This window comes from Tachyglossus aculeatus, chromosome 11 (assembly GCF_015852505.1).
Source record: "Tachyglossus aculeatus isolate mTacAcu1 chromosome 11, mTacAcu1.pri, whole genome shotgun sequence".
Taxonomy (NCBI): Eukaryota; Metazoa; Chordata; class Mammalia; order Monotremata; family Tachyglossidae; genus Tachyglossus; species Tachyglossus aculeatus.
Window position 1 is genome coordinate 14,106,496 of NC_052076.1, and position 13,156 is coordinate 14,119,651.

At 49.7% G+C, this 13,156-nt stretch overlaps 1 protein-coding gene across 1 annotated transcript in view; it reads right to left on the bottom strand.

Annotated features, from left to right (window-relative positions):
* SRCIN1 (SRC kinase signaling inhibitor 1) overlaps positions 1 to 13,156 on the bottom strand; it is a 118,005-nt gene that overhangs the window by 19,780 nt on the left and 85,069 nt on the right. Inside the window, exons 9-12 of the mRNA XM_038753839.1 lie at positions 12,719 to 12,811; positions 12,114 to 12,157; positions 8,804 to 8,994; positions 4,988 to 5,163 (exon numbers count right to left, since the gene is read on the bottom strand). Of these exons, the coding sequence (XP_038609767.1) occupies positions 4,988 to 5,163; positions 8,804 to 8,994; positions 12,114 to 12,157; positions 12,719 to 12,811 (504 nt within the window). The remainder of the gene's footprint in view (positions 1 to 4,987; positions 5,164 to 8,803; positions 8,995 to 12,113; positions 12,158 to 12,718; positions 12,812 to 13,156) is intronic.

Sequence of the window (13,156 nt, forward strand, 5' to 3'; positions counted from 1 at the left end):
GACTTTGGGCAGATCACTCGGGTTCTCTGTGCCTCGGTTATCTTATCTGTAAAATGGGGATGGAGACCGTGAGCCCTCTGTGGGAGTGAGAGGACCTGGGTTCTAGTCCAGACTCCGCACTCATGTGCTCCGTGACTTTGGGCAGATCGCTCGGCTTCTCTGTGCCTCGGTTATCTTATCTGTAAAATGGGGATGGGGACCGTGAGCCCTCTGTGGGAGTGAGAGGACCTGGGTTCTAGTCCAGACTCCGCACTCATGTGCTCCGTGACTTTGGACAGATCACTTGGCTTCTCTGTGCCTCGGTTATCCTATCTGTAAAGTGGGGATGGAGACTGTGAGCCCTCTGTGGGAGCGAGAGGACCTGGGTTCTAGTCCAGACTCCGCACTCATGTGCTCCGTGACTTTGGGCAGATCACTCGGCTTCTCTGTGCCTCGGTTATCTTATCCGTAAAATGGGGATGGAGACTGTGAGCCCTCTGTGGGAGTGAGAGGACCTGGGTTCTAGTCCAGACTCCGCACTCATGTGCTCCGTGACTTTGGGCAGATCACTCGGCTTCTCTGTGCCTCGGTTATCTTATCTGTAGAATGGGGATGGAGACCGTGAGCCCTCTGTGGCAGTGAGAGGACCTGGGTTCTAGTCCAGACTCCGCACTCATGTGCTCCGTGACTTTGGGCAGATCACTCGGCCTCTCTGTGCCTCGGTTATCTTATCCGTAAAATGGGGATGGAGACCGTGAGCCCTCTGTGGGAGTGAGAGGACCTGGGTTCTAGTCCAGACTCCGCAATCATGTGCTCCGTGACTTTGGGCAGATCACTCGGCTTCTCTGTGCCTCGGTTATCTTATCCGTAAAATGGGGATGGAGACTGTGAGCCCTCTGTGGGAGTGAGAGGACCTGGGTTCTAGTCCAGACTCCGCACTCATGTGCTCCGTGCCTTTGGGCAGATCGCTCGGCTTCTCTGTGCCTCGGTTATCTTATCTGTAGAATGGGGATGGAGACCGTGAGCCCTCTGTGGCAGTGAGAGGACCTGGGTTCTAGTCCAGACTCCGCATTCATGTGCTCCGTGACTTTGGGCAGATCACTCGGCTTCTCTGTGCCTCGGTTATCTTATCCGTAAAATGGGGATGGAGACCATGAGCCCTCTGTGGGAGTGAGAGGACCTGGGTTCTAGTCCAGACTCCGCACTCATGTGCTCCGTGACTTTGGGCAGATCACTCGGCCTCTCTGTGCCTCGGTTATCTTATCCGTAAAATGGGGATGGAGGCCGTGAGCCCTCTGTGGGAGTGAGAGGACCTGGGTTCTAGTCCAGACTCCGCACTCATGTGCTCCGTGACTTTGGACAGATCACTTGGCTTCTCTGTGCCTCGGTTATCTTATCTGTAAACTGGGGATGGAGACTGTGAGCCCTCTGTGGGAGTGAGAGGACCTGGGTTCTAGTCCAGACTCCGCACTCATGTGCTCTGTGACTTTGGGCAGATCACTCGGCTTCTCTGTGCCTCGGTTATCTTATCCGTAAAATGGGGATGGAGACTGTGAGCCCTCTGTGGGAGTGAGAGGACCTGGGTTCTAGTCCAGACTCCGCAATCATGTGCTCCGTGACTTTGGGCAGATCGCTCGGCTTCTCTGTGCCTCGGTTATCTTATCTGTAAAATGGGGATGGGGACCGTGAGCCCTCTGTGGGAGTGAGAGGACCTGGGTTCTAGTCCAGACTCCGCACTCATGTGCTCCGTGACTTTGGACAGATCACTTGGCTTCTCTGTGCCTCGGTTATCCTATCTGTAAACTGGGGATGGAGACTGTGAGCCCTCTGTGGGAGTGAGAGGACCTGGGTTCTAGTCCAGACTCCGCACTCATGTGCTCCGTGACTTTGGGCAGATCACTCGGCTTCTCTGTGCCTCGGTTATCTTATCCGTAAAATGGGGATGGAGACTGTGAGCCCTCTGTGGGAGTGCGAGGACCTGGGTTCTAGTCCAGACTCCGCACTCATGTGCTCCGTGCCTTTGGGCAGATCGCTCGGCTTCTCTGTGCCTCGGTTATCTTATCTGTAGAATGGGGATGGAGACCGTGAGCCCTCTGTGGCAGTGAGAGGACCTGGGTTCTAGTCCAGACTCCGCACTCATGTGCTCCGTGACTTTGGGCAGATCACTCGGCTTCTCTGTGCCTCGGTTATCTTATCTGTAAAATGGGGATGGAGACCATGAGCCCTCTGTGGGAGTGAGAGGACCTGGGTTCTAGTCCAGACTCCGCACTCATGTGCTCCGTGACTTTAGGCAGATCACTCGGCTTCTCTGTGCCTCGGTTATCTTATCTGTAAAATGGGGATGGAGACCGTGAGCCCTCTGTGGGAGTGAGAGGACCTGGGTTCTAGTCCAGACTCTACACTCATGTGCTCCGTGACTTTGGGCAGGTCGCTCGGCTTCTCTGTGCCTCAGTTATCTTATCTGTAAAATGGGGATGGAGACCGTGAGCCCTCTGCGGGAGTGAGAGGACGTGGGTTCTAGTCCAGATTCCGCACTAATGTGCTCCGTGACTTTGGGCAGATCACTCGGCTTCTCTGTGCCTCGGTTATTTTATCTGTAAAATGGGGATGGAGACTGTGAGCCCTCTGTGGGAGTGAGAGGACCTGGGTTCTAGTCCAGACTCCGCACTCATGTGCTCCGTGACTTTGGGCAGATCACTTGGCCTCTCTGTGCCTCGGTTATTTTATCTGTAAAATGGGGATGGAGACTGTGAGCCCTCTGTGGGACAAGGGACTGTGTCTAACCCGACTATCTTATACCTACCTCGGCATTTAGGACGATGCCTGTCACATAGTAAGCGCTAAACAAATACCATTAAAAAAAAAAATGACAGGAAACTGTGAGCCCTATGTCTTCTAGTCTTCTAGACTGTGAGCCCACTGTTGGGTAGGGACCGTCTCTATATGTTGCCAAATTGTACTTCCCGAGCGCTTAGTACCGTGCTCTGCACACAGTAAGCGCTCAATAAATACAAATGAATGAATGAATGAATGAATGTCAGGGCAGGGACTATGTCCAACCCGGTTACCTTGTATCTACCCCAGCGCTTACTACAGTACCTGGCACAGAGCAAGTACTTAACAAATACCCTAAAAAAAGAAAATAACAAAAAAACCCTGTGAGCCCTTTGTGGGACAGGCACTGTGTCCAGCCTGATTATCTGGTATCTATCTAAGCGCTTAGTACAGTGCCTGGCACACAGTACAGTGCTTTGCACACAGTAAGCACTCAATAAATACGATCGAATGAACGATGATGATAATGGTATTTGTTAAGCGCTTACTATGTACAAAGCACTGTTCTAAGCACTGGGGAGGATACAAGGTAATCAGGCTGTCCCACATGGGGCCCAACCCCATTTTCCAGATGAGGGAACTGAGGCCCACAGAAGTGAAGTGACTTGCCCAAAGTCACCCAGCTGACAATTGGCGGAGCTGGGATTTGAACCCACGACCTCTGACTCCCAAGCCCGGGCTCTTTCCACTAAGCCCCGCCGCTTCTGTGAACATAGTAGGCGCTCAACAAACACCATAACAAAAAAACCAAAACACCGTGAGGCCCGTGCAACCCGATTATCTCGCATCCAGCGCTTAGAACAGCGTTTCGCACATAGTAGCGTGGCTCAGTGGAAATCAATCAATCAATCAATCAATTATATTTATTGAGCGCTGACTGTGTGCAGAGCACTGGACTAAGCGCTTGGGAAGTCCAAGTTGGCAACAGATAGAGACGGTCCCTACCCAACAGCGGGCTCACAGTCTAGAAGGGGGAGACGGAGAACAAAACCAAACATACTAACAAAATAAAATAAATAGAATAGATACGTACAAGTAAAATAAATAAATAAATAAATAAATAGAGTACTAAATATGCACAAAGAGAGAAGCAGCGTGGCTCAGTGGAAAAAGCCCGGGCTTTGGAGTCAGAGGTCATGGGTTCGAATCCCGGCTCCACCACAAGTCTGCTGTGCGACCTGGGGCAAGTCACTTAACTTCTCTGAGCCTCAGTTCCCTCATCTGTAAAAATGGGGATGAAGACTGTGAGCCCCACGTGGGACAACTTGATCACACTGTATCCCCCCCAGCGCTTAGAACAGTGCTTTGCACATAGTAAGCACTTAACAAATATATGTATATACTGTATATATGCACATATGTTTGTACATATTTATTACTCTATTTATTTATTTAATTTACTTGTACATATCTATTCTATTTCTTTTATTTTGTTAGTACGTTTGGTTTTGTTCTCTGTCTCCCCCTTTTAGACTGTGAGCCCACTGTTGGGTAGGGACCGTCTCTAGATGTTGCCAACTTGGACTTCCCAAGCGCTTAGTACAGTGCTCTGCACATAGTAAGCGTTCAATAAATACGATTGATGATGATGATGATGATAACAAATGCCATCATCATCATCATCATCATATATACATATATACAGGAAAGAGCCCGGGCTTTGGAGTCAGAGGTCATGGGTTCAGATCCCAGCTCTGCCAACTGCCAGCTGGGTGACTCTGGACAAGTCACTTCACTTCTCTGGGCCCCAGTTACCTCACCTGTAAAAACGGGGATGGAAACTGTGAGCCCCCGTGGGACAACCTGCTCACCTTGTAAGCTCCCCAGCGCTTAGAACAGTGCTTTGCACGTAGTGAGCGCTTAACAAATACCATCATCACCATTATTATTATAGTAAGCCCTTGTTGCCGACTTGTACTTCCCAAGCGCTGAGTCCAGTGCTCTGCATCATCATCATCAATCGTATTTATTGAGCGCTTACTCTGTGCAGAGCACTGTACTAAGCACTCTGCACACAGGAAGCGCTCAATAAATACGATTGATGATGATGATGATGATGGTGATCAATGCCATTATTATTATCTACCCCAGGGCTTAGTCCAGTGCCTAGGGCGAGGAAGGGGCCAAACCAACACCATTAAAAACAACCGCCCCGCCGGGTGGTGCCTCTCACTTGAGCTGCTGTGTGATGAGCTCCTCCTCGTTGAGGTAACGGAGCCGTTCCTCCTCCACGAGGGTCCTTTGGCGTTGCAGGGGGTCCTCCCGCTTGCGCATGGAGTCGGCCACTCGCAGGCTCAGCTCCGCCTCGGTCCTCTTCAGCATCGTCCGCACCGTCTCCTGGTTCTGCAGCTGCGGCCCGGCGGGAGGACACGGTCAGACGTGGAGGACAGAGGGGACAGAGGGGACAGAGGGGACAGAGGACCAGGGCTCCCAGCTGGACGGGACTGGGAAGTGTGGCTTGGTGGCTACAGCACGGGCCTGGCAGCCGGAAAGACTAGGAAGAGGAGCAGCGTGGTATTTTACCTCTATTTATTCTATTTTGTTGGTATGTTTGGTTTTGTCCCCCTTTTAGACTGTCAGCCCACTGTTGGGTAGCGACTGCCTCTATATGTTGCCAACTGGGACTTCCCAAGCGCTTAGTACAGTGCTCTGCACACAGTAAGCGCTCAATAAATACGATTGAAGATGACAGAGAGAAGGCGGGCCCTTCAGAGACCCGCCGGTTCTAACCTCATCCCACGTGGGACAACCCGATCACCTTGTATCTCCCCAGACTGAGCCCCATTTTCTGTTTTGTCGTCTGTCTCCCCCTTCTAGACCGAGCCCGTTATTGGGTAGGGACCGTCTCTATATGTTGCCAATTTGTACTTCCCAAGCGCTTAGTACAGTGCTCTGCACACAGAATAAGCTCCCATGGTAGAACGCTCGCTTAGCACGCGAGAGGTAGCGGGATCGATGCCCGCCTTCTCCAATTTTGCCCTTTCCCCGAGCAGTTACGAGTCCAGGTGACGCTATGGCTTTCTTTATCCAATTTGTGCTTCCCAAGCGCTTAGTACAGTGCTCTGCACACAGTAAGCGCTCAATAAATACGATTGATGATGAATAAATATGATTGATGATTGATTGGAAAGAGCCCGGGCTTTGGAGTCAGAGGTCAGGGGTTCTAATCCCGGCTCCGCCACTTGTCGGCTGTGTGACTCTGGGCAAGTCACTTCGCTTCTCTGGGCCTCAGTTCCCTCATCTGGAAAATGGGGATGAAGACTGTGAGCTCCCCGGGGGACAGCCTGATCACCTTGTAACCTCCCCAGCGCTTAGAACAGTGCTTTGCACATAGTAAGCGCTTAATAAATGCCATTTTTTTTAAAAAAGGTCATGGGTTCTAATCCCGGCTCCGCCGCTTGTCAGTTGTGTGACTCTGGGCAACTCACTTCACGTCTCTGCGCCTCAGTTACCTCATCTGAAAAATGGGGATTAGGATTGTCTATCTATCCATTTATTTTATTTTGTTAGTATGTTTGGTTTTGTTCTCTGTCTCCCCCTTTTAGACTGTGAGCCCACTGTTGGGTAGGGACTGTCTCTGTATGTTGCCAACTTGTACTTCCCAAGCGCTTAGTACAGTGCTCTGCACACAGTAAGCGCTCAATAAATACGATTGATTGATTGACTGATTGATTGTGAGCCCCACATGGGACAACCTGATTACCCTGTATCCTCCCCAGAGCTTAGAACAGTGCTTTGCACGCAATAAGCGCTTAACAAATACCAACATTATTATTATTATTATTAATCCTAGCTCTGCCACAAGTCTGCTGTGTGGCCTTGGGCAAGTCACTTCACTGGGCCTCGGTAACCTCATCTCTAAAATGGGGATTAAAAACGTGAGTTCCATGTGGAACAAGGACTCAGTCCAACCTCATTAACGTGTATCTACCCCAGTGCTTAGAACAGTGCTTGGCACAAAGTAAGTGCTTAACACCATAATTATTTATTATTACATAATGAATTATAATTATATAACATGTAATTATTGGACAAGTCACTTCATTGGGCCTCAGTTACCTCATCTCTAAAATGGGGATTAAAAGCGTGAGTTCCATGTGGGACAGGACTGTGTCCAACCTCATTAACATGTACCGACCCCAGTGCTTAGAACAGTGCTTGACACATAGTAAGTGCTTAACAAACACCATAATTATTTATTATTACATAACTAATTATAATTATATAACATGTAATTACTGGACAGGTCACTTCACTGGGCCTCGGTTACCTCATCTCTAAAATGGGGATTAAAAGCGTGAGTTCCATGTGGGACAAGGACTGTGTCCAACCTCATTAACATGTATCGACCCCAGTGCTTAGAACAGTGCTTGACACACAGCAAGTGCTTAACAAACACCATAATTATTTATTATTACATAACTAATTATAATTATATAACGGGTAATTATTGGGCAAGTCACTTCACTGGGCCTCGGTTACCTCATCTCTAAAATGGGGATTAAAAGCGTGAGTTCCATGTGGGACAAGGACTCTGTCCAACCTCATTAACACGTATCAACCCCAGTGCTTAGAACAGTGCTTGACACACAGCAAGTGCTTAACAAACACCATAATTATTTATTATTACATAACTAATTATAATTATATAACCTATAATTATTGGACAAGTCACTTCACTGGGCCTCAGTTACCTCATCTCTAAAATGGGGATTAAAAGCGTGAGTTCCATGTGGGACAAGGACTCTGTCCAACCTCATTAACACGTATCGACCCCAGTGCTTAGAACAGTGCTTGACACTTAACAAACACCATAATTATTTATTATTACAGAACTGATTATATAACATGAATTATATACCCCAGTGTTTAATGCATAGTAAATGCTTAACAAATACCATGAAAAGCTGCTACTGAGTGCTCCGGGAAGCTTTCCCTCCTCCAGGAAGCCTTCCCTGACTGAGCCGTCCTCTCTTTTTCTCCTCCCACTCTCTTCTGCGCCCTTCTGACTTGCTCCCTCATTCATCCTCCCTCCCATCCCCTCAGCACACATGAATAGATCTGTAATTTATTTCTATTAATGTCTGTCTCCCCCCGCCAGACTATGAGCGCGTTTTGGGCAGGGAACGCGTCTGTTTATTGTTGTGCTGTACTCTCCCAAGCACTTAGTACAGTGCTTTGCACATAGTAAGCAGTCAGTAAATACAATTTGAATAAACGAATGAAAATCCCACCCTCTCACGCTGCCTCTCCCCTGGCCTGTTCCTCCCCAGGGCAAAGGTGCCTGGCGGAAAGGGCATCAACCTGCCCTGGTTTGACTGAAGGAGGCATGTGATAGGCTGAGGACAACGTATGCCTCCCCCTATTTAATAATAATAATAGCATTTATTAAGTGCTTACTATGTGCAAAGCACTGTTCTAAGCGCTGGGGAGTTGACAAGGTGATCAGGTTGTCCCATGTGGGGCTCACAGTTTTAATCCCCATTTTATAGATGAGGTAACTGAGGCACAGAGAGGTTAAGTGACTTGCCCAAGGTCACACAGCTGACAAGTGGCGGAGCCGGGATTTGAACCGATGACCTCTGACTCCAAAGCCACTGAGCTACGCTGCTTCCCTATTTCTGCTGCGTGACCTTAGGCAAGGCACTTCCCTTCTCTGGGCCTCAGTCACCTCGTCTGTAAAATAGGGATTGAGACTGTGAGCCCCTCGTGTCCACCCCGGGGCTTAGTACGGTGCCTGGCATTCGTTCATTTGTTCAATCGTATTTATTGAGCGCTTACTGTGTGCAGAGCACCACACGAAGCGCTTGGGAAGTACAAGTCGGCGACATATAGAGATGGTCCCTACCCAACAGTGGGCTTACAGTCTAGAAGGGGGGAGACGGGCAACCAATCGAACCATGGAGACGGGTGTCAAAATGGTCAAATAAACAGAATTAAAGCTCTATGCACATCATTAACAAAATATTAAGCGCTTCACCATCATTACCTGGAGTTTGCGCAGCTGCTGCAGCTGGTTGCGGAGGTCACTGGCGTTGTGCTGCAGGTCGTGGAGATGCAGCTGCATGTGGAGGCGGGTGATGGCGGTTGGCTGGCCCGCTGGGGTGCTGCCCGAAGAGGCGGGCGGGGGCCCGGGCACCGGGGGGACCCCGCCACTGCCACGGGGCCCGTGCCCGGACACTGCGGAGGGAACGGGGCAGGGGAGTGGGCTCGGGGGAGGCCACCACGGCCCGATCCCCTCACTCAAACGGTCCAGTAGAGTCATCATCATCATCACCATCAATCGTATTTATTGAGCACTTACTGTGTGCAGAGCACTGTACGAAGGCCTTGGGAAGTACAAGTTGGCAACACATACAGACAGCCCCTACCCAACAGTGGGCTCACAGTCTAACAGGGGGAGACAAAACCAAACATACTAACAAAATAAAATAAGTAGAATAGATATGTACAAGTCAAATAAATAGAGTAATAAATCTGTACAAACATATATACAGGTGCTGTGGGGAAGGGAAGGAGGTAAGATGGGGGGGATGGAAAGGCGGACGAGGGGGAGAGGAAGGAAGGGGCTGAGTGTGGGAAGGCCTCCTGGAGGAGGTGAGCTCTCAGTAGGGCCTTGAAGGGAGGAAGAGAGCTAGCTTGGAGGATGGGCAGAGGGATTGGGGGCATTCCAGGCCCGGGGGAGGACGTGGGCCGGGGGTCGATGGCGGGACAGGGGAGTCATCCCCTGATCAACTTGCATCCCCCCAGAGCTTAGAACAGTGCTTTGCACATAGTAAGCGCTTAACAAATACCATCATCATCATCCCCCCCAGCCCTTCCCCAGCCTCTGGTCGACACAGCAGTCTGTGAATAATAATAATAATAATAATGGCATTTATTAAGCGCTTCCTATGTGCAAAGCACCTTTCTAAGCGCTGGGGAGGTTGCAAGGTGATTAGGTTGTCCCACGGGGGGCTCACAGTTTTAATCCCCATTTTCCAGATGAGGTAACGGAGGCACAGAGAAGTGAAGTGACTTGCCCAGAGTCACACGGCTGACAAGTGGTGGAGCGGGGATTTGAACCCATGACCTCTGACTCCAAAGCCCGGGCTCTTTCCACTGAGCCACGCTGCTTCTCGAAGTCACCAGTGGCCAAGCCCCCTCCTGCCCTTGCCAGAACAGCAGAGAATAATACGAGAGGCAGCGCGGCTCGGTGGAAAGAGCCCGGGCTTGGGAGTCGGAGGTGGTGGGTTCTAATCCCGCCTCGGCTACTTGTCAGCTGCGTGACTTTGGGCAAGTCGTTTCACTTCTCTGGGCCTCAGTTACCTCATCTGTAACATGAGGATTAAGGCTGGGAGCCCCACGTGGGACAACCTGATTACCTTGTATTTACCCCAGTGTTTAGAACAGTGTTTGACACATAGTAAGCACTTAACAAATATCAGCATTATTATTATTATTATTACTAGTAGTAGTAGTAGTAGTAGTAGTAGTAGTAGTAGCCCAAGAGGTTAAGGATGATCCAAAGTAGCACTCTGGAGTAACAGGCCCCCTGGCTCCTCTCCCCAAATAGGAGTCGAAGAGCAGTGTGGCCTAAAGCTCCTCTCTCTCCCCCTCTCTTTCCCTCAGTTTCCCTCCCTCTTCCCTTCTCTCCCTCTCTCTCCCCCTTTCCCTCTCTCCCTCCATTGTGTGTATTGTATACACTGTATATATACCTGTATACATGTGTGTACATATTTATTACTCTATCTATTTATTTATTTTACTAGTACATATCTATTCTATTTATTTTATTTTGTTAGTATGTTTGGTTTTGTTCTCTGTCTCCCCCTTTTAGACTGTGAGCCCACTGTTGGGTAGGGACTGTCTCTATATGTCAACAACTTGGACTTCCCAAGCGCTTAGTACAGTGCTCTGCACACAGTAAGCACTCAATAAATACGATTGATTGATTGATTGATTCCCTCGCTCCCTCTTTCTTTCCCTTCTTCTCTCCCCCTCCCTCCTTCTCCCTCCCCCCTCCCTCCCCTCCTTCCTCTCTCCCTCTTCCCTTCTCTCCCTCTCTCTCTCCCCCTCTCTTTCCCTCCCTCTCCCTCCGTTTCCCTCCCTCCCTCTCTCTCCCCCTCCCTCTTCCCTTCTCTCCCTCTCTCTCCCCCTTTCCCTCTCTCCCTCCATTGTGTGTATTGTATACACCTGTATATATACCTGTATATATGTGTGTACATATTTACTACTCTATTTATTTATTTTACTAGTACATAGCTATTCTATTTATTTTATTTTGTTAGCATGTTTGGTTTTGTTCTCTGTCTCCCCCTTTTAGACTGTGAGCCCACTGTTGGGTAGGGACTGTCTCCATATGTCACCAACTTGGACTTCCCAAGCGCTTAGTACAGTGCTCTGCACACAGTAAGCGCTCAATAAATACAATTGATTGATTGATTGATTGATTCCCTCGCTCCCTCTTTCTTTCCCTTCTTCTCTCCCCCTCCCTCCCTCCCTCTCCCTCCCCCATCCCTCCCCCCTTCCTCTCTCCCTCTTCCCTTCTCTCCCTCTCTCTCCCCCTCTCTTTCCCTCCCTCTCCCTCCATTTCCCTCCCTCCCTCTCTCTCTCCCCCTTCATCTTTCTCCGTCTTTCTCTTTCTTTCCCTCCTTCTCCCTCCCTCCCGCTCTCCCTCTCTCCCTTTCTCTCCCTCTCTTTCCCTCTCCCTCCCTCCCTCTTTGTCTCCCTCTCTCTCCCCCTTTCCCTTTCCCCTCTTGTATTTATTACTCTATTTATTTATTTATTTATTCATTCATTCATTCATTCATTCATTTATTTATTTATTTTACTTGTACATATCTATTCTATTTATTTTATTTTGATAGCATGTTTGGTTTTGTTCTCTGTCTCCCCCATTTAGACTGTGAGCCCACTGTTGGGTAGGGACTGTCTCTATATGTTGCCGACTTGTACTTCCCAAGCGCTTAGTACAGTGCTCTGCACACAGTAAGCGCTCAATAAATATGATTGATTCATTGACAGTGGATACAGCGTGGGCCCAGGAGTCAGAAGGACCTGGGTTCTAATCCCGGCTCTGCTGCGTGACCTTGGGCAAGTCGCTTCGCTTCTCGGGGCCCCAGTTACCTCATCTGTAAAATAGGGATTAAGACTGTGACCCCCCCATGTGGGACAGGGACTGTGTCCAACCTGATGACCTTGTATCTACCCCAGCGCTTAGTACACATAGTAAGTGCTTAACAAATACCATAAAAAAAAAGAAAAAAGGGGTGGGAGGCCCCTCCATCTTCCCACCCAAGTAGCAGGGCTCTACTCACAGGGGGAGGGTATCACAGCTTCATCAGTGCCTTCTGTCTTCTCACTGGAACGCCGGAGGGACAAGGAGAGAGGCAAGGAGAGGTCTCCCCTTAGATGTGTGAAGGGGGCTGGAGCCCACTATGCACATATCTTTAATTATTCTATTAATTATTTATTCATATTAACGTCCCTCTGGACTGTAAGCTCGTCGTGAGCAGGGAATGCGTCTGTTTATTGGTCTGCTGTACAGGGTCTTAGTACAGTGCTCTGCACGTGGTAAGCAATTAATAAATACGACTGAATGAACTAATGCCTGTCTCCCCCTCTAGACTGTAAGCGCGTTACGGGCAGGGAACACGTCTGCTAACTCTGTCATATTGTATTCTCTATGTGCTCTTTTCCGCACATAGTAAGCATGCACTAAATACAATTGATTGTCTGCTTTGAGGACTTCAAACTCCGGGATCCGGGGCATTTTCCCTTCTCTTGCTCCCACCCGCCCACCTCCAACCCAGAAAGGTTAAGATATGTCCCTGGGGACACAGAGCAAAGCCAGTTCGAGGGCGGTTGCCCCATTCCCCAGCGGAAGGGAGAGAGAACGTGTCTCCACGGGCAGGTCTCTTACCTGGGGGTCTCGCCGTCGGAGTTACGGAGCAGAGCGCTCTGGACTAGCCCGGTCAGACTGGCGATCTGCTTCTCCATGGCCTCCATCCGTTCCCTGGCCGGGGGGGATGATGAAAATGAAAATGGCATTGGCTAAGCTAAGGGCGGTACTGAGCTCTGGGGTAGGCACAGATAATCGGGTCTGACACCGTCCCTGTCCCACCTGAGGCTCACAGTCTAAGGGGCAGGGAGAACAGGTGTGGCATCCCTGTTTTACAGATGAGGACACTGAAGCACAGAGAAATGACTTGCCTAAGGTCACAGAGCAAGTTAGAGGCGGAGGCAGAATTAGACCCCAGGTTCCCTGAATCACAGGCCCAGGAGCTTTCCATTAGGCTGTGCTGCTTTCCAGGGGTGTTTTGGGGCGGGGAGGGGGGCAGGGAAAGGGGAGAGGATAGCC